The 22,627-nt window shown below is 34.8% G+C and overlaps 1 protein-coding gene across 3 annotated transcripts in view; it reads right to left on the reverse strand.

The window, feature by feature from the left end:
- NOVA1 (NOVA alternative splicing regulator 1) overlaps positions 1-22,627 on the reverse strand; it is a 148,466-nt gene that overhangs the window by 124,708 nt on the left and 1,131 nt on the right. For 2 of the 3 annotated variants that reach the window (XM_061463439.1, XM_061463438.1), the window contains exon 2: positions 21,285-21,428. The exons of the other annotated variant lie outside the window; for it this stretch is intronic. In XM_061463439.1, coding sequence (XP_061319423.1) covers positions 21,285-21,428 — 144 coding nt within the window. The remainder of the gene's footprint in view (positions 1-21,284; positions 21,429-22,627) is intronic. 3 annotated transcript variants of the gene reach the window in all.

The following is a 22,627-nucleotide window of genomic DNA, read 5'->3' on the forward strand; positions in this document are numbered from 1 at the left end:
AAAAAAAAAAAAAAAAAATTGAAAACTTCTACAGCAGCCTAGACATGCCATATAGAATTACAATTTATATAAAACACCTTTAGAAAGAAATAGCTTTAAATCCATAAGATTTGACATATCAGAAAATAATTCAGATGCTTTACCCATGTCAACAAATGATCAATAGCAAAAATTTCAAACACAGCATCCCTACTTTCTTAAAGTCCCATCCAAAAAAACAAACAAAAAGGAAATTCAACATATCTCCAGCATTTTACAACATATAGCTAAGATGAGGAAAAATATCAGCAATTCCTTTGAGTCTCATAAAAACCAGGTTTTGCTTTTCACAGCTACCCAAGAATTTTATTAGTTTTAAGATGACTCCTGTTTTCCAGCTAACCATTACACTTGATTAATCTCTAGCAATACTACTTCTGACAAATTCACTTTACAACCATGCTATAAGCCTGCCTTTTTTTTTTCTTCTTTGCTAAGACTTAAGAAGACCATTCAGATCAAAATACTTTATAATTTATATATACATACATGAGGAATTTTTTGCTGTTTGTTGGGTTTTTTTTTAATCAAAAAGTAGACACCAAAACATCTGAAAGGATCTACAAGGATGTAACTTATAAGTGAGAGGTCACTCCACCTATTTCTACTAATTCCACCACAGATGATCACAAGAAGCCTCAATGGATAATATCAAAGTTAGGATAACTATGATAAAAACTGTAGCAACTATTATTCTTCAGTTTGACCACCTTCCTTCTCCACTTCATTTTCCTAAAACATACCCTTCTTTTCACGGGTTTCACTTACGTACATGAAATCCTGTTTTAAAGAACATGTTACAGCTAACATACCTTTGTGAGAACATCTTGTATTGATCTGTACATACTGATAGTCTTTGTTTATATTACTCCCATTTTTTAACTCTAAATTTAATTTAGCTCATTTCAGTCCTTAAGATCTGGTGCTACTTCATAAGCTAACAGCATTAACAGCATAAGCTATAAGAAAATCTTGTCTTATGTGCTGTCGGATTGGGAATAAAAAGGCACATAAACAGAAATGTTGCAGAAGTGGTTATTAGGAATGTTCATCTACTCTTCCTTTTCTCAGCTACTTCAAAATAATAGTAGGTAAATTTCTCATATCAAACAACGGAGAGAGGTCAGTGCCAATCATTTTGAAGGATTATTCAAAATGCATGTTGTTTTTAAGAAATATCATTTTGGTTTGTTTTTTTAACTACCTTGGTATTTTAGTCTTATAGTATTCACTTGCATTCAAGTTAAGTTAATTATAGCATGGGGTATTAAACAAGTATTAGGTAAGTAGGAGAAGTAGTAGGTACTGATAAATGCTCCTGCACTGCTAATATCCTTACTGCTAATATCCTGGGGTTTAGCCACATCAAATTTACATTAGTCATGTTTCAAATAATTGCTAAATTTAACACCAAACACCCTAAATATGATAGACACCCAACTTTAATTTATAAATTCAAATCTCTTACATAAAAAATGCAAGAAAATAGTAATTTCCACCACTGAGCTCAAAGTCGGCTCATAACCTAGTAAGAGAGAAAAATATAAAAATAATACAATAATGGTACAGCAGCATAATCATCTCAGTATCATGAACAAATGCTATTCTTCCTAGCAGCAACATGTGAATATGAAGACAATACTTAGGACAAGCAGATAATCTAAGAGTGCCACTTCTAACAAGGAATGAAGTTCTCTGTTATTTCCATTAAATTAGTTTTTTTACTCACAATATGCAAATCTGCTATGCTTCTTTGTACATCAGTTTTGCCTTAACTTTCTAAAGGCCATTTTCCTACAAACACAGTAAAATAGCCAGCACTGTACCTCTTTTGTTTCTAGCCAGCATTAATAATAACCAAAGGTAAAATATAGTTTTGGAATAAAATCAATCCACCATATCTGCAAATTTTTTTTTTTCCAATATAACCTTACAGATCCCTCCTAAGAAACAGATTTGCAACATGTAATTCTTTGCTTACTTGAATACCCACAGACTTAATTAACTGCAGTTCTTCACATTTTGACCTAAACAATGCAACTTTTTCCTCCATTTGTATAGCCTTCTCCCCACTTATAAACAGGAGTTCTTCTTATCAGCTACATAAAATGTGCACACAAATTAAAAAATTGCTTCTGGAACAGATGCTGTTCAATTCTAAATTCAGAACCATTTTTTACTTGTCATTGCATTTCATTTTCTCAAAGACAGGTGAAAAGGCCTTCAAAACCAGCATGACAGAAGGGAGAAGGAGAAAGGCATAAGAAACATAGTATCACAATTTCAAGAAGTACCACCAAAAAAAAAAAAAAAGACTCCACTGTCAGTTACAATATTTAAAGGTCGTCCATCCCCACATCAATACAAAAGGGCATTTTTAAAGGGAGTTATGACCTTTAGGCCTATGTGTATTTTAAAATATCTTTTAACAATAATTTTTAAAAAATAAATTTTTAATTCAGGCAGCATTAAGTGACAGTCAGAAAACAACATCTTACCAACTGCTTATCTTGATTATTGATTGAAACCTAAAAATTAACATAAAGTGTTAAAAAACCCTTAGTAACTGGAAACCTTTTATTGATTTTGTAGATTCTTCAAAAGAGACAAAGCCACCTCAAAGACACCTCTAACCTTTTTTGATTCAGTCTAAGACACAAATTTTCATGACAAAATTTATCAAACTAATTCTGTAAACTTATTTTAGAAAAATATAACAATATGATATATAAAACACATCAAATTCCTACATGAAGTTAACTCCAAAACTGATCTAACCTCCTAAACAGTAACTGAGGAGGTAAATTCCTTAAAGTAAAGAATAGATTTCTGTAATGCATTTCTACAGGAGACAGAACACAGGAATCCTACAGGGTTCCTACATGATTAGTCAAGACAATAATCTTTTTCAGGAAATAGGCAGGAATTTTGTTGTTTGCAAGAAACCTAAAACATGCTCCATCTCACTTCGCACATACTGTGAGGGAACCTTGAGCTGCAAAATATTTTCAACCATAAAAATGGTCCTAGCACTACTTCTTACACAAATTTGTAAGAATTTAGAACTTCCAAACTTCCAGTTATGCACTAAAATATCTAGATGGCCCCTCAGTTACAAATAGAGTGGAACTGTGCAACACAATCCAAAACCACATTTTATTACAAATTTTATTATAAAATTCCTCTATTATCAAGACAGCAATTCTTGTTACTATTGAGATGTTACTACTGTTTCTTTTATCCCAATACACAGACTTTTACAGACTGCCCAAAGCTACAGATACAGTCACTTCTACAATTTAAGATAACCAAATCAAAGTTTAAAAAAGTTACTGACCTCTACAAAAGCTATGAAAGTTACTGAAAGCTACCTTAAAACCAAAATTGTCTTCTATTAAAAAATAAATTAAAAAAAAAAACAAACCTCATATCTAGCTTTAAACCAGCCTAAACTCCAAAATTTACCCAGTTGATGAAACAATATTCATCACGGGCCCAGAACCAACAAAAAACCTCTTTATACTCCTTTCACAAAAAAATCCCTGAGATTACACAGGATTTCTTAAGGCTCCAATTTAGACGTTAGTGATTTTTCCACAAATCTTTAGCCAAGGAGTTTAGAGATCAAATGATTGAGCACTGCTTGGATCAAATACTTGAAACTGGTTTCTCTTTCCAGTTCGATTTTTTTGTTCATTTTCTAGAAATCACCATCAGTCTAATCCAGGCAAGCTGCATTTCAGACTGGGTAACCACTGTGAACAAGAAAGAAAAGACAAATAATACTGAAACGACAAAAAAGCCCTAACAGAACTCCAGAACAAAAAAGTAAGATATATCTAACATAGCACCACACTGCATATATATGGGCACATACATCTTTGAAATGACCTAATTATTACATGTGCACAGACATGCAACAGTCATCTCAATACACAAGTTCTGTCGCTTTTTATAAAGACCTACTGCAGATCACACTTGAAACCCTACTTTAAAACTCACCGAGACTGAGCTAGAGAAGCAGCTTTTTCATCCCATGAAAATATTCGCAAATAGGGCAGATTTTTTAGAGTTGAAAAAATTATGCTTTGATTTCCCATCTGCCTTTGCAAAAAAAAACTGCAATAAATCTAAAACTTCCCCATCCACATTGCCAGAGTAGCAGCAATAATACATGCCATAAAAGCAATCACTGAGAGGTTAGAGAGTAGCTACAGTCGATAGTAAAAAAGCTGAACAAGCCAATGCTCTTTAAACACCCGGCCTAGACTCTTCTCCTCACTGACCTGTTCGCACACAAGTCTCTTAGCATCTAGTTACAAGATTACATACTCATTTCCACAGCTTTTCTGTGGAAGCTTTTCTGTGCTTTTCCACAGCACAGATACAGTTAACAACAGGAAATTAAAACTCTAAAGGCTTCCAGCTACTTAACTTTGAAATTTCGTGAAGTTTAGGCTCGGGGAAGGCAAAGACAATTGGCTGCATTTTTCATATGAAAAAGATGAAAAGAGATTAGAAGGGAACCCAGCCTGAAAATGGCTGAGAGCATATAGAACATGAATGAAAATATAACCAAAATCTCATGCAAATTAGCAGAAAGTATGGTTGGTTTAAAGGTAATAGAAATCTGTCTAGAATGCCATGCTTAATTCCAACACAGTTTTCATTACTAACCAAACTAATTTTCAACACACACATTATTCACCTATGAACTTGCCAAGACCTTCATGTGACATCATGCTTGGAGTCACTTGACTCTTAAATTAGAATTTGTCAAAGCTAAAAGGCTTAATACTATTTTTTCGTGAAAGGCATCATGTATATTTTTCCAGAATAAAGGCTACTGAGTGAGCAGCAAATCCCAGTGCTAATTAAATCATACAATTTCAGAAATTCCTATTTGTCTTAAAAAGCACTCCCAGAGACTGGGGTTATGAATTACAGCTACCTGCAATAAGCTAGAATTGGACTTAATGACTGAAGAGTATGATTGCATGAGTATGATGTCCTATTAATTGTTCTGTCAAAAAGGACAGCAGTTCTTTTAATTTACTAAATCACATTTATCTTACAAAGGGAAAAGAAATGGCTCCTCTACCTTGCCACAGAAGCTCCCAGCAGCTCGTTTGAACAGTCTTACACAAACAGGCACCAAGCTCATAGTGCACATTTTTGTTTGTCATCCTTATCCTATTTAATTTAGAACATCTCTTCAATGAGTAAAGACACTTCAAAGCTTTTCCCTTGCATTTCTCTTGTGGAAAAGCTTGGAACTGGCAGCATCACCTCAATTTTGAGGCAGGTGGAGAGGCTTAAAAGTATATGATCATGAGATTTTATGGGTTTGTCTGGAAGGACATCAGAGAACTGAAGTTCCTAAACTATGAGGTCCTTTCCACACCTACTTTCTAGTAACTGACCTGAATTTAGCTTCCCAAAAGACTTTTCAGTTGTCTTCTATACTACACTCATTTTTAACACTTAATCTAGAAGAACCCCAAGAATGACCTATGGAAGGGAACACAGATGAGGACCTAACCAGAATCCAGAGTTGTAAATTCAGTCTATTTCTGTAACTCTTTGCAGCATCTTCCAGTATAACAAGACAAAACTGAGTGAAATTTTGGGTCCTGTGCCCTCTCCTTCCACCCACCCAACCCCCCATCTTTATAAAGGCACAATGTTAACACAATGCAAGATTAATAATTCCTGTGGTGCAATCACCCTGGCTAGCAGCTAAACCCACAAAGCTGTTAAACTCTTCCCCACCCACACCCCCACACCACATCCACCCCCCCCCAGCAGAATCAGGGAAGAAAACAGGAAGATCAAAAGTAAGAAAAGTCATAGGTCAAGATAAAAATAGTTTAGTAAGTAAAGGAAAAAAAGAAGATGAGAAAACAAAGTGATGCAAAGGCAATCAATTACCACCTCCCACAGGCAGACCACTGCCCAGCTACTCTCTGAGAAAAACACTACCTAAAAACCCCTCCCCTCCATTTTGTTTGTAGGATGAAGTTGCATAGCATGGAACAGCTTTAGACAGTTCAGGTCATCTGGCTGGTTGCATCCCCTCACAAATTCTCGTGCACACACAGTCTAGTGGCTGGGGGTAGGTAGGGCAGGGTGGGCAGCCAGAGAAGGTCTCGCCACTGTGCAAACACTGCACAGCAACAGTTAAAACATGCATCTTTTCAACACTTTTTCGGTCACAAATCTAAAACCTAGCTAGCACCATACAAGCTGCTCTGAGAAATAATTTAACTCCATCCCAGCCATACCTGGTTGTACTCAGAAGTCTTGCTTTCCTCTCTTGCCATTTCTGTCAAGTGACCAGTGATTTCTATCTAGTTGCACAGTGTGGAAAGGCCAGGTGTGAGGATTTTAATCACCATTAACAATTCTCAAGAGCTTAGGGTGAAATATTTTTCACCTTATCTTAAAAAGTGAGAATTCTGCACTGAGAAAAAAAAACAAACAAGTTATATGGAATATGGAAAAACAGACCTTCCTTCTTTCCTCATTACAGACAATTTATTACAAGAAACATATTCTGGCCATCCCTCAATAGTAACTGTACCATTATTTTAAAAAGTCTTGGAATTCTGAAGTAGCTAGAAACACTATAAATATCACAGGGAGCACACGGTACTCAGATTACCCTAAAAATATAGCAACTTATAACTGCATTTTTAGTTATCAGAAGCAAGGCTTTGCAAAGAAGAAGGTCTGCCATCATTACCTACAGGTTCATGAGAGGGAGTCAGTGTAACAGAATTAACAGCCTTCAGCTGCAAAATTACTAATTCCAGTAATACAGCACATTAAGCATGCCATTTGAGATATATGCCAACTTAACTACCACATATGGCGTATCTAATTATCACAGTTTGTGTTTTCATATGCAGAGTTGTTCTAGTTTTTAAATAATGTGTCAAAATGCACGATTTTATCTGAAAATAGAAAATGCTATCTTTTATAATACAGGTCAACCTATACTGTATTTTTAAAATGCAGCACAATACATGTATTTAAAAAAAAAAAAAAGCCAAAAAACACTCAAACAAATGTTTCTAATGTTTAAGTAACGTTTGAGCTTCCTTATTAGTAAAACACTAAATTGCAAAATGAATACTAATAGTAAGAATAAGTTTCTCAAAGATAGTATGTTCAATTTTTTTTCTTCTCAAGTCTTTAATCCACTTATTGACATACTAAGTCTTAACTGACAATGGACAAATAAAACAACTTAGTCATTCCCCCAGTTTTGCATGTGATTAAAAAAAAAATACTGTGAAATTGCACATGTGCGGACATCAGTTGCAGTGAAGACAGACCTCACTTGCATCCCTTCTTCATATGTAATTTGACCTTAACTCAGAACAATCACTACTGCAGAATCATATATTCTACTGCAGTTCAATACAAATCATGCCCTAATATATTTAATTTCAGAGTCCTTAGTTGGTGCTTGGGGTCACTTCAGCTGTTCAGAGGGATTTTCTTGGTTTTTTTTATATTTCTTTGTATACGTAAGCAAGGAGCTCACACAATTACCATGAAACATTACATAATCTTAATCTCTCCTTTTGCAACTCAAAAAGGGACATGAAAATTAATACCTTAGTCGCCAAATAACTATGTAGCAGCCATTGCAAATACTTTCGACCTTGTTCAGGAGTACAAAACAAAGGTAAAGATACACCACTCGGTCATCAACTGCATTTTCTACCCTCTTCCTTAGATCCCACAAATTGTAGCTGGTTCTTTTATGACTATTTCAACAGAAAGCAAATCATACCAATACAGAATCACAGAATAGTTAGAACAGTTATATTCTTGAACATGCTGTCTTATTCTAAAAACACAGACTACGTTATAAATATGAACACACAAGAGTTTAATAAGAGCCACCACAATCTTTTCTCCTGTTTGTTTTTAAATTAACATCAAGTTCTTCCATACATACTTCATCAGTCTCCTCCCTGATAAAGTCCAAACAATCCTTATGAGAGATGTCAAAACATTTTACATAATAATGAACAAAAACAGGACAATATGACCTCATTACTATTTTTAAGTGAAAATGCCAATATTTGCTTCAAATTTATTCTTAAAAAGTGCCTTTTAAGGTTTCAGATTAGAGCTTTAATTACAGAATCCTTCTCACTAATTGTTTATAGATAATTTTTGATAATTCTATCAGTTCCATACTTTATAGAATTTTGATTTACACCTTTTAAAACTAAAGTCAAGTATGTTGGAACAACCGAAAAAAAACATGCGTGTAACAAGAGCAATTATTTGCAAATGGAAACAGTTTCTAGAAAATGTTTAGTTTGAAGAGGATTTGTAACTGAATCAGGATTAGATCTAATGCCCCTCTTTCAAAATGGACCTTCCAGCAAGAGTGGCACACACTGACATAAAGCCAGTATCTTCCTACACAGAATTACTGAACAGATTTACAAATATAATAAAAAGCCAGCCGATACATAAAGATATGGAATTATTCTTTTAATAACAGAAAATCCAGCCACGCTTTTAAGCAAAGACAAAGAATAAGACAACTACAAAACACTATTGATTATATACACTACAGTTTGTCCTACTTTTGGCATTAATAAACAGTGGCATTTCTACACTAAAAATGGAAAAGAATTGTAAACCAATGCATTTTTTTTCTTTCAAAGAGGCCATAAAGAATAGATAAAAAAATTCTTATGCCGAAAGGGGAGAACATGCATATTTGGCAAGCTGATACTGATAATGTGTTATATACCTGGTTTTCATGAACATCTTTTTATAACTGAAAAGGCATCCTACAAGATCTTCACCAAAGCCCATGCATTATTCCTGTATCCATTGCTTACTTGACTATATTAAAATTGAATGTAGGAAGAAAGACATCTCCAAATAAAGATTCAAACAGCTATATCCAACAGAGAAAAGCTCAATTACAATTGTTTGAAAGGCTAGAAAATGGTGAGATAACACATCATTCCTCAAATGAAAACGCAGCAGTAAATGCTGACTACTGCAGACAAGCACCAGGAATAAAAAATCCCGAGACTAATAAAACAAAACAAAACAAAAAACCAAAAAACACATTCCTGTGCTAGAAAAAAGGAAAACCCTTAGAAGTCCTTTACCAAAAGACATAAATTGGAATCATATGCAGAATTTTTTTTTTTTTTTTTTTTTTGGTGATAATACACTACTATTTATCTATCCCTATGTGAAAGCACCAAATATGAGACTATGTAGACTGGATGCATATTTCACCTCATGTAAATTCAATACTTATCTGAATTTAATGTTTTTATACAGAAAATGCTGATAATTTTACTGCCTTCATAGGAGTGTCTCCACTCACTTTCCTGGGAGGCAGTGGCAAATATGAAAGAAATTCTCATTTTCAGCCCTTATACTCAAGAAACAAGAAAAAGAATTTGTATTCCGTTTTGCTGAAAGTAACAACTTTCTCTGTAACAAGTAGCACATCAGCAGTGGAAAGATGGAAGACCAGTATTTCACTATAATAACCCACATATATAAAGAACTTGAACAACTGTAAGCAATGCTCAAGTTCAGTGGAATATTTGGGGGAGAGGGGTGTGTGAGGAAACAGCTAAGTTGTAATGAGTTACCTGCTGGGTTTAAAAAACAACAATCTCATGCAAAACAAAACATGGGAAACAGTGAATCAATTTTTGATTACTTCTGAAATCTTCATCCTATCAAAAAATAGGAAGGCTTGCTTACCACAAAATGTGAATTTATCAGAATGAAAATTATATATTACAGGGAGAATTTCCATTCTGAACATTAAGTTTAAAAGTGGAAGTAAAATAAGAAGATGGATTTTGAACTGCTTATGAAACAAACTATAAATTTTCCAGCACTTAGAACATGCTGAACTCTGAGATTCAGAATTTAAAGGTTTGCAGAAGGAAAATGTGGACCTCTAAAAAAAAAAGATTAAAAATAGAAATCAAATTCTTGTTGAGACTGAATCACTGGATTTTCAAAAATAAGCAGCAAATACATAGTATTCTTTTGTGAAATACAACTTACTAATGATCTTCATCATTTGTAAGATGGCCTGTCTAGCAAGATTTCCCAATTTCCCCCATGGAAGTAGGCAAATGCAGGGGACATCGCACACCTTGAATCAAATGACACCAGTAAGTTACTTCTACCCAGAAGAAGCATCTATACTGAAACCTAATATGGAAACCACTGCTTTTGACCAAGGGAAAAAGAAACTGGGGAAGTGTCAGTCCCTTCAGAACCCAGTATTAAAATGCTACGTGAAAACCGCTGCACTCTGAAGGGATTAACACAACAGAACTTTCTTAGAGTGGAACTTCAATCAATACAGAGAGATAAAGTCTACACAAATGACCTAAGGTATCTGGGTCTTTTCCTCTACATAGAGACTTACCTAAGAGGCTTCCAGAATATCTATGGAACTGAATCTGCACTACAAATCACACATTTCTTTACAAACGGGGATTATGCCATCATTCTCTCTCAGTTTGCCAGTAAATTATAATTCAGTAGATAACTAATAGAACTTCTCCTTCTAAATAGCATTGCAGCATTACACCTCTTTCTAGACCAATGGAAACAGGTCATACTAGAAATATGAAATTTATATTAGTTCCTGAAATATTTCTAGTTTTAAGAACACTTGACTTGAATATCAGATAGCCATCATCAGCTTATCTGCACCTCCCAAGTAAGCATACTTTATAATATAAAAGCCTCATCACACAAAACCAGTGTTACTAATATATTCTAATTTACACCAAAAGCCCTTCATGCTTTCTCGGTTTTGCCTTCATGGAATCTTTTACAGGAAAAAAACATCCAAATTAAGACACCTTAGAGCTTACAACTATCAAAGGCATTACAATCACCTATTCGTATCTCATACACACATTCAAACAATCCCTGCATTATCTTAGGAGCCCATTTAACTGCATGCATATTTTTAGGAAAAGGGCATTAACATTTAACTGCAGTTGAAATACCACAATCCTTAGTAAATTGTTTTCATCACTTCTTAAAGTCTGTACTGAGAGAAACAAGACTCACAAATCAGAACCAGCCATTCTAGTAAAAAGCCAAATATTTCAAGATAAATAAAAAATGGAAAAAAAAAAAATCAGTGATCTTCAGACAGTCAATACAAAGCTGCCAAAATTACAAGCAGAGACTTCTTTAGAAAACATACAAAAAGGATTTTGCACAAGATGAAACTTAGCAAGTTCCTGTACTAGTCAACACTGAAAGCATGATAGTCATTTGCACATTGTAAGATTTTCCATAAAAAAAATGACAAAATAATGGATGAGTTTATTTTTTCTCATTCTGAACATATGCTTGTGTGCTGGAGAAGGGAAAAATCAGGTAATTATTTTATAATTATGAATGACAAAGTTTTTTGCCCTTCACATATCTGCACCCTTCAAAAGAGGAAGTGTCAAGCTAATGAAGTGTGATGGACAGAACTAGAACTACTTCTGAACATCAAAACCCACATTCTTTCAAGTAGTAAGTACTACCAAAAACATGAGCCATTGGCAAAGGTAATACAGAAACAAAAGAATAACTAGTACAACTTAAAAACTGAAAAAAAAAATGAAAATTAATACGTTAACTCAAAACACTGACATTGCTACCACTGTCCACGCTATGTCTCTAAGACTAGAAGGTTAAAAAGTACTTCCATAAACTGAGAAGGCTTTGTTTTTAAAAGGTACAAGAAATCAAGGAGGTTTATGCCTGATTTTTCCCATCAAGAACATGCAAGATTAAAGCTCTAAGGCCTGTAATTACATCTGGATTTCGACATACACCTAAAAAACACTGGGTTTAACAATGTGATTTAAAATCTGGCTACCTATGTAATCATTTGTTTCCTTCTTCTAAATACTTGTTATTCAGGGAAAGACCTCATGATGAACTCAAGTAAAAAGAAGGGCTTACTAGCTACACAAGGTAACTTCCTTTTTATAAAAGTTCTTTCCTGTTCAGTCCTAAGAGTTTACCAGCTCATTGTACAAAATCATCCCATCTTTTCCCGGCTATTTGGGATCAATTAATTAGAATAAAAACTTACCCATGTAATGTATCAAGTTAGCACTTACTAGAACAGCTAGTCCTAGGTGTAAATCCATAGAACATCTTATAAAATTATAAAGTACGTATATTATTGTTAAAAGCAGTGCAAATACTAGATGAGCACTTGGCATTACCAATCTAAACAGAGATAAAATCTTTGTAGAGTTAACACTTCCCTTTTTTTTTACCATTTTACTATGCTAGAAACTATATGCTGCTTCAGGAAAAGTAATCTCAACAGCTGGCACCCTTAGGGGAGCTGTACTGCACAATAAAAAACTCAGAAGTTAGGAAGTGATATAATAAGAAGATTCTATGGAATCCAAGTTTTATTTTAGATTGACAGAATCACCAAGTGTCCATCTAATACAGCAAGTAGAAGACATAAAAAGAATAAAGTGCGTATGCACATGCAAGACAGAAAACAAGGCCCATACACATTCTAACAGGTCTCATTGTAACGTATCATTTTTATAGAGCTTTAAGGCATCCAGTAGCAGAGTTTCATTGCAGACCTCTGAAAACCAGCTGACAGAATGCCAGAAGGGTCTCTCTTGTTCCACAGAAGTTTTCTTCAAATCCAGGTCAATAACCTGCTAAAAAGCCACCTATTTCCCTCTTCTTGCATGTGTTTCTCAGGAAAACTGTTGGTAGGCTGCCAGATCACAAAAAAACATAAATATTCTTTAACACCAGCTCAATACTGCTGCCAAAGCAGTCTCTTCTGTAGCACCTGAATTGCTGCTTCTGCTGCTACTACTACTATACACTGTCTTACCTGCACTCTGGCATTTCCTAACTTCAGATCACAGGGACAAAACTTAAACCTCAGCTGGATCAAGCTCCAGCCCTGCATGTGGCCTAACTGGTCTGTTCTCCCCCTTCTCACACAGCCCACAGCAGGTATTTAACTGCCCAACATTTTGGGAGTACACTCTGATATAGTTTTAATTCCATAAGCACACTGGATGCTCAACAAAGCCAAGTGAATGGACACATGCCATTCCCTACTTTTCTGGTGCATGACTTTATATGAATATTTTCAATAATTTATGTTACAGAAAGACTCTGCACTTGTATATTCATTTAAATGTTTGTAATTTTTCATGTACAGTTTGAAGATCAGAGTTTTAGAACACACTAAGAAGATAAGAAATTGCTGCTGCCTTCTTCCCCCTATTGCCAATGAAGAATCTAAAAAGTAAAGTCACTACTTGAAAATAAAATACATGTACATACAAATCTTCCAAGAGTTTTGGAGGTGTGAACTATGGTTCTTCATTCAAGCAAAGAGGTGCCACTCTATGAAGTGGAGGAAAACAGTACAAACGTGTGAAGCTCTTTACGTGGGAAATAACAAGAGAGTTAAATGGCACTGAGCAAGGCACAAAAAGTGCTTTTAAAATAGAAACAAAGGAACATGCAGAGAACCTCAGTATCTAACTGAATTAATGATTGAGAATGCAAAGGCTCCAACTGGTGACACATTAGCAGCAGCCATGAATTTCACCGTAGCTCTGTATAACAAGTAATCTTACCTGATTCTCAAAAAAATGTCAACACATTGATTGTATTTTTCATCTGATCCTGTCAATGCTGAGATGACAGGCCCTGCAGGATGCAGCGAGAGATCAATGATGAAAACCAGACGTTTAGTCTTTTCAAAACTAAAATCTACAAGACCAGGCAAATATGAATTTTTGTCTGAGATTTATGCTTCTTTATATCCAACAAATGCTAATATTACATAATCACTTTCACACACACAAAGTTGACAAGTGTGTCTCTTCCTCACAAGGCATCTGACCCCAGATGATTCATTTCATCAACACAACTTTAAACCCGGTCCCTAATACGCTATTCTTTGAAGGGCTGGTCACACAGCTAGTTATTTAGATCAGCTACTTCATATATCAACCTATGTTCTCTGGCCTTTCATGAAGAAGACTTGATTTTGCTCATCAATTATGCAGAACACTTAAAACCTACACAAAATTTATTGCAATTCAGAAAATTTATTGCAATTCAGAAGCTGAGAAGAGCAATGCACAATAGCTACTCATAGCTACCTCAAGCAAAGAGTCATAAATTCATCTTAAAAAGTTAAAGGCATGTTATCATTGTACAGCTGGGAGCTAACTTCCATAGACATGTTTCCAAATACTGCCTTAAACTGACATTTCAATCAGACCAGTTAAGTACTTGCAAAGGAATTTTAATGCTCGGCTATAATCAAGAACTGCACATTTAATATTAAGTAAACCCCAATCAGATTCAACCATAATTAATTATCAAATATGTTAAAGTGAAAACAAGTTAATATAGGGGGATGGAAATTTAGATTATTGTCATCTTATGTATTAAACTATTTAATACGGCTGTTAAATCTAAGGGAAATTTAAAGCAGTATCCTGACAATCATTTCTCAATTTTTAAATTAAAATAAAAGCAATGCTGCTAATCCTTATAATGCCATGAATAATCACAAATTGGGATGCAGATACCCCTGAAATCAAAACAAAAATAGCATGGAACAGAACTTTACAAATCAGTAACACAGGATTTAGATCTCTGGCTAAACTCCATTTTGGTATTTCCTTTGTGGGATGGAAAGACAGAATAGCCCCGAATACCAGGGTGAATGTAGGAAACCTGATAGTTTCTTAAAGTCATCTCATACAGTCAGGAAGATACTAGCATACCTACAATAAACTGTCTTGCACATGCACAGCACACTTATTTATTCCAACTGCCAAATACCAAATTCCAATTTTACATGCTTCCACATTACCATAAATCCTTAGAAGAATCCCATGACTGAGCTAAACAGCACAAGCACCAAGCATACCCCACTACAGAACACACTACACAGTACACCAGAAATTCATACTAGAGGCAAAGAATATAGCTTTCTTCATTTAAGAAAATTGTATTTGTTGTCAGAATAGAAACAAATTGATTTTTAAGTCCATTATAAAGGTGACACTCCAAAAACATTTTTGTCAGCTTCATTACTTCACAGACAGATTTGGTAAACAGGAAAAATATATTACAGCTTTAGATTCAAGTACATTAAGAATTTTATGCTAATGTCAAGCAAACCCAATTAGAAAACCAAAAGGCCTACCTAGAAACATGACCATCAGTAAGAGTAGCAAAAGCAGCCTTTCTCTTTCTAATACGTACTGTGTTTTATACCACGACACTGCAGCCTCTGAGGGTCAGATTAATTAAGATCAACAGCAGCTGCAGTGCAACGTGAGAAGCACACTGCCACAGTTCTCACCAGTCCAGCACAATTACCTGCATCATTCCAACACTGGACAACAACTGACAACTACTACACTCCTGAAATTCATTAACTCCCATTGGCCTGCTGATAAATGTTACAAAACAAACCAACCTTTTTTCAAGATGGACTGCAAAGCTAACTGCACCTGCTGCAGGATGCAATGATGAGTCCAGGAAGCTGTTTGCCAGTCAAATCTCTACAGATGCTGCTTAACTTTATGCCAGAAGTATGTCCAAAGACAGAAATGAGATAGCAATCAGGCGCAAGCCCTCCTCCCAAATCTCTCTATGCTCCATTTCTAAAAGCCAGTCTAACAAATTTACTAAATCCAAGGTTTTTCCCTCTGGCAAAAAAGCTACATATCACTGATAAAAGAAACTCTGTGGTCAACTACTGAAGACAATATCTAAGTTAATGCAATTAATTAAAGAGCAAACGAGAATGAGAAGTATTTATGAAAAGGTATTGCTTGTCACAGGTTGCACACACTAAGAAAAGTGAGACTATGTTACTTTTACTGCATGAGGAAGAGGAAAACAATGAAGGGATTCAGACATTCACAGTTTGTATTTTTCAAATATTAGCTCCAAGACCTATGTTCTGACAAACATCCATCAAAACTCTGATCTCTCTGCAAAATACCACTGAAGTATTATATGGAAATTTAAAATTTTGTGAATGAGAAATATTTAAAATTTTCAGTACATACCAACTCTTGCTATTTTTCTTAGCTTTTGTTTTTTTTTTTTGGGGGGGGGGGGGGGGGGGAGGAGTGTGTGTTTGTGGTTTTTGGTTTTGGTTTGGGTTTTTTTCCCTCCAGAATGCAGAAGTCCATTAAATAGGTATTCCTAATGAATTACTTTAGAGAAATTTCAACTTTATCAAAAAAACAGTACTGTTACTAGAAGCAACTTCATCTACATAAGCTTTCTAATCTATTCATAATCATCTGGTTTTCAATTATATTGGAAATTAGTCAAAAACAATCACAAGAAAAGTTAAAAATTATTAAATATGGCATTTCTCTTTGATAAGACATGCTTTGTTCGACAACCAAGTGCACATATAATCTGTATCATTTATTAAAGTTAGCCTAACCATTCCAAATATATCACAAGTTGTTTTAAAACTTTCTCACACAAGACAAAGACACAGCATTTTCTTCCAAACCAATGCCATTTACTATGCCAAAATTTATTCACTCATTAACGTAAGTCCCCGCATGTAGATGAAATCAGTGCAAAATTTCTACTTAAACTTTTCAAAATTTCTCTACACTTACCAAATGAGAAGCTGCTAAGCGATACTACATTGGGCGAGTCCGATATGTAAAAATCTGAAGACCATACCAAGTTACATATTCAGTTTCAGCTTCCTTTTAAATGTAAAATACTAAGGATCTGCTGGCTAACAAGCTAACTTTCTTTTATTCTGTTCCAGTAACTAGGCAACAGACAACTGTCCAACTGAGAATTATCTGTCTGAACAGCTGGCAATCAACACTTGCGGGTTTTTGGTGGTTGGTCTTAAAAAAAAAAAACTAGAAAGATCAGTGATTACTTTACAAACCTACACAGCTCTAGATTCCACCTCTGAACTCTCTACTCACTATTTAGTAATGTCATTCTCCCCAAAGTTACTCATATAAGTAAATATTTCCACCAGAAACTGAAAATCTTAAATACACCCTTATGAAGTCTTTAGTTAGCTAATGTTAACATTAGAAAAAAAAAGTAGAATAAAAGCGAGACGCATTTTTTTGATGTATGACAAACCAGCTTCGAGGAACCACAACAACAGGCAGCTAATAACTAATACTGTTACGCTTCTAACTCTTCTTTCTCTTCTACAGCTGAAAAAGCAGTATTTTACTTCATTATTAAAAGTGCTGATCTTTAATACAGATTCTTTTCCCTACTAGACTTTTAGCTGTTTTTTTTAAGAGTTAACATGACAAGTCCTTTATTATATAAAGGAAATAATAACAGTGAACTGAGCTGATACATTATACCGTTCCCCTAACAGTTTAACAGGAGTAATGAAGCTAGGAAGTTAACTTAATTATAAATTCCTTTAAAGTTGTGTTACTTGCACATTCAATGAATTTGAAAGGTTTTTAAGGGTCAGAATAAAAAACTATTCAAAAGGGCACTTGCACAAAGATTAGCTAGACTATATCCCATAAAACATGAATGTTTCAGAAAAATCTGATATTCAAACAAAACATATGAAATACAAGTGACTTGGTAAAAAATAGCATTGCCACACAACACTTCATACACTATCTACACAAGGCAAGGAAGGAAACTACTACGTTTTGTATTCTCCAAACATTTAGATCACTACTGATTAGAAATCTGCTATAAAAACAAACCAGCTAATCTATTGTTAACAACAGTAAAACCTTACCCCACTTAATTACAGCTTTATTAATCTCTGCTCTTAATATGATCTAATTTCAGTACACATATGACTTCATATTCCAATAAACTGAAAAACGCTGACCGAGCTCAAATTCACTCAAGCACCAAGTTCAGACCAGGCAAGATCCTGTTTCAAGATAAACAACATGATGCGATGTAACATAATTTTGTGTGTGTGTGTGCATGTGAAAGACTGGGAATGAGTGCAGAGAGAGACAGAGAAAGCGAGAGTGAATGCCAGCATTTGCAATGGGAAAAAATACACATGTCCAGAGTAGCTTTCAGTCCAGTGCTCACTGTAATTCAGAATGGAGAAACAGAGATGACAATGACTTAATACAACAGGAAAACTTTTTTATATTATTCAAAATAAAACCACACATTAAGATAGCTTCACAGGATAGCCACTTTCTTTATGAAGTTCATGTTATTAAAGTAGCATAGCTATGACCCTGTTTAAATTTTGGACCAGAACCTGCTAGTCAATACACACTTGATACTTCTCTACAGAAAGGATAAGCACCATTTACTTTAAAAGTAGGACGTATTTTGCCACTTTAATTTCATTTCCATTAATCTAGGGGAACAAGCCTGAACAAAAAAGAATCAGGGAAAATCTAAGCACAGTAACAAAATCAAATTGTAGAAGTCCAGACAATTAGAGAAAGTAAGCTGGTAACCTGAAAAACAATAAATTATGTAAACAAAAAGTAAGACTGTAAGACTGTACTGGTCAGTAATGTACTTATATACACTGTAGATACTGCTTCCTTTTTTGTAAACTAAGATGTTTAGTGCAAAGCTTTTTTTTCCTTCAATTTCTTGTAATTAGAGCTGCCATATACTTCTTCAGTAATTAAGTCACCTTTTGATGCACAAAAATAATTCCAACAGAAATCAGTCTGTATACTGAAGTCCTATATCACAGAGGAGGAAAAAAAAAGAACAAAAAAAAAAGAACACTATTAGATCACAGAACTATTCACAACTTATGTGTTACAACCAACTTTCGCCCTTCCAAACAAGAACTTACTCGGACTGATCTAAAACTTTTCAGAAAGAAAAGTTTCACAGAAGCTTCAGCAGGAGAACATTCCATAGCAAAATGTACTTTAAATACACTTACAGTCACAAACACCAGAGGTACAGACTAAGTAACCTCCTAATAGGAAAACAGAGTAACTGCTTAAGAAACTTTGTAAGAAAAACAAACCATGTCTTTATATTAGCTATTTCACAAGGTCTGTATTACCTAATGCCATAAAAGCATGAGAACCTGGAAGAAACCCAAAAGCCATCAGCTCAGGGAATGCCAGGACCTCCAGAAATTCCTGGGGCTGGTGGTCAAACATAAATAGACTAACAAGAGCTAGCCACACTGTAATCCATTTCCCATCCCTGTTCCACACTTAAGCAGGTATCACTCGCCAACTTCCTTAAAACACTCATTTTCTGTATGATGCAACGTGGCTGCAAATTCAAAGCACTGTATGAAGTCAAACTTGAACTTCATTTGCACCTGTTACAGTGAAACTGCTTAAGCCTCTCTGCCTTAGTTATTTATATTACTAGTGATTTTAAGGGAGCATGGGTTTGTCACATTTTTACTCATGCCATTCTAGCTTGCCAATTTTTATTTTTCAAAGGTTCGTCTGCTACTACTGCTGTATCTTTACAATTTACTACACAAAAAAATATGTAATTCTAATTTAATCAGAAAACAGAACTCTGCTAGCACACTGAACAAAAGATCTAATCTTTGCAGCATCCTTTCCAAGTGAGTGTAAATAAACTGTAGTAAAATGAAAAGGCTTGTAATTTGGTATTTGGAATATTCTTCATAAACACCAATATTCTGTAACATCCTTGCATATCTGATACCACCTCATGTATAATGCAGAAAATCTATTTCATTTTCATCTACTGACAGTGAATTTAATTTACTATTGCGGCTCTTTATCCAGATTATGCTATTAATTCTGCAATCAGGCTCTTCTGAATGCTTTTATTTTTTCTAAGACTTTTTACAATTCCACATTGATCTTTTTTTCCTACCCTAACATACCTTTCAAAATAAAGGATCATTTTTTCTAACTTCTAAAAGAAAAAAAAATTCCAAACCTCAAAGGCAACAAGCACCAGTTCATTAGCTGTATCTTTTAACAGGAAAAATCTACATACATCACTTTAACATCTGACATTTAAGTATTACAAACTACATGCATTAAGGATACATACAACATGTGCATTAAAATTTCTACATCAACAATCATCACTGTAAATAGACCACAATCTCTCCATTAATAAAAAACTATCCACTTCTGCCTGACGCTGAAGTTAGAGGATGGGAAAGCTAAATGCTCCAGTGTTTGTGTTGCTTACATCCATACCCAACTGCCTCTACTGTTCTGTAGAATTCAGGTATCTTGTTAAACTAGATCAAATGCAAAGCTGGTCTTATTTTTCCAAAAGAAAAAAGTCTGTTGCAGCTAGCCAACTCGAACCTAAATCACCAGTTATTCTTCAAAATAACGAAATCAAAACACCGAAAAGTGTTAGCTATGTTATTATTTTGTACCAGTTTTTAAAAAGTCCTCTAGAACAAAGTTCAATTACAGAATGCTAATTTGTTCATCTTTAGGGAAAAATTTATTCGATTGCAGAAGCTCAAATCTTGTATATCATTATATGATTCCCTCTTCAGAAATCTTATAAAAGAGAAATGATAAATAATGCATTTATTATTGTTATATGTAAATATTAAAATACTTTTCTCGCACATTAGTACAGTTGATAAAGTACTCATTTTATTATTTAGCCAATGTATTTCACTTCTATAGTAGTTTTCTTCCACCATCATGATAAACATAATAAAAAGAATATTTAGAGAACGGCACTTCTCCTCTTTACTTCAATCCAGAACCAGTGAACAAAGCGGTGAAGCAGAAAGAAGGTACATAATGGATTTAAAGTAAATGGCCCATTCTTTAAGAAGCGGCCTCTCATTTTTACTGATTCTAGCTTAATTGTCATTACAATGTCTAGAAACTTCAAACGAACAATTATTTTTTACGCCAGCTGTCAAGTTGGTTCATTAAACCTAGATTTTTTTTTTTTAAGCTAAAAAACAAATCAGTGAATGCTAATGAAAATATTCTTTTGCAGAAACATTGTAAACATATTTAAACTTTTTTTCAAAGTAGTTAGTGTCCAGCCCATTCCATAAACCAAGACAGAACATTTATATTCACTGTTGCACTCTGTAACATACTTTTCTGAGAATATAATGCTTCCAGCTGCACTGGTAGCATAGTCGTCACTATATGAAACACAATGACACACACATACATCCCCTGGGATTCATAAAGAAAGAATTAGCTAATATTTGCACCTACCTGGATAAAAATCTTTGGATTTAGACAGCTTGATGGTGGCCCCAGTCTCTTTCTGCAACTGAACAATTGTCTGTCCTCCCTTCCCAATTATAGATCCAGCAGCATAACTAGGTATGAGGACCTTTAGAAAATACTGGCCATCCTCTGAAAAATTGAGATATGCATGGTTAATATGGCTTACAAACTTTGATTTTTCCTCCCCAGCCCCACAAACAAACAAAATGTAAATGCAGGCATTCAAAGACGTAACATCTAACCAGTTGTGTTATTCTACAAGACAGGTTTAGACTATAACTTTAATATTTTAAAATATGTATATATATTCAAAGCAAAATAAAGAATCCACATAGATTCCTTAGTTTTGTAAAAGAATAAGATCAAAAATATATTTCAAAGGTGGTGTTTTTTTTTTCCCCAAAGGCAACAACAGCATGAAATTATCAGACCCCTTTAAAAAAAAATAAAGCCTTGCACGAAAATGCGACTAGTGACAACTACAACCTTGCTTGAAAATACTGCAAAAGAAATGCCAAACTAAAAAGGAATGAATTGTAAATTCTGATGGGCTATTTGTTTGCCATTAGCAAACACATAAGAATAGCAATTAGCTATTGCCTGCATTCTTCTTAAGTAAGCAAAACAACTACTCTGCTACCAAATAACCCACCCAAAATGTGGTGTTTTATTCCAAGCATTTCAGACACTGCCAAGAAAACAACTCAACATGGTGCTGATGGAATCACTTGCCTAAGTAATCCTTATGTATTCCTTTAGCACTTCTTAAGTGACAACGATCTCTTTTAAGCTCATTAATTAAAAGACATTAAGAAGAATTTTTCCCAACTGATCAAAAGCCTAAGTCACTTATTTTAAATACACTTAAAAGGTGACGAGATCGACAATGCCAGTACTCTACCCACCACTAGCGTTAAAGCTCACAATCGGAAGAGGAAAAAAATACACAGAATGAATGGATGGGGGGGAGAAGGTTTCCCCGTCTGATTCGGCAACCGCACAATTGTCTGTGCCCTCACCTCACTTCTAAATCCAGCTACACTTAAGTCTAAGGACCTTCTGTAACCGGCTCGGAAAAGTGCAAGTCAATTAGGATACGCTGGTTCCCCAGACTTGGGCTCTCCCCAGGAACTAAGGAAACGTCCTATTGGCATGGATGTAAAGATTCTTATCATGAAACCTGTTTCACAAAGTTGCTGCTTTTTTTCCCCTAGGCAGAAGGAACGATCTCAGTTCACCTTACGTCTCTCAACAGAGACTACAAGCGTCTCTAGAAGTGCCTGTGTGCTACAGCCGTGCCCACCCGTATGAACATCGCCGGCTGAACC

The sequence above is a fragment of the Pezoporus flaviventris genome, unplaced genomic scaffold (genome assembly GCF_033815535.1).
Source record: "Pezoporus flaviventris isolate CSIRO_AGI_PZ_B2104156 unplaced genomic scaffold, CSIRO_AGI_Pfla_v1 ptg000036l, whole genome shotgun sequence".
Lineage (NCBI taxonomy): Eukaryota > Metazoa > Chordata > Aves > Psittaciformes > Psittacidae > Pezoporus > Pezoporus flaviventris.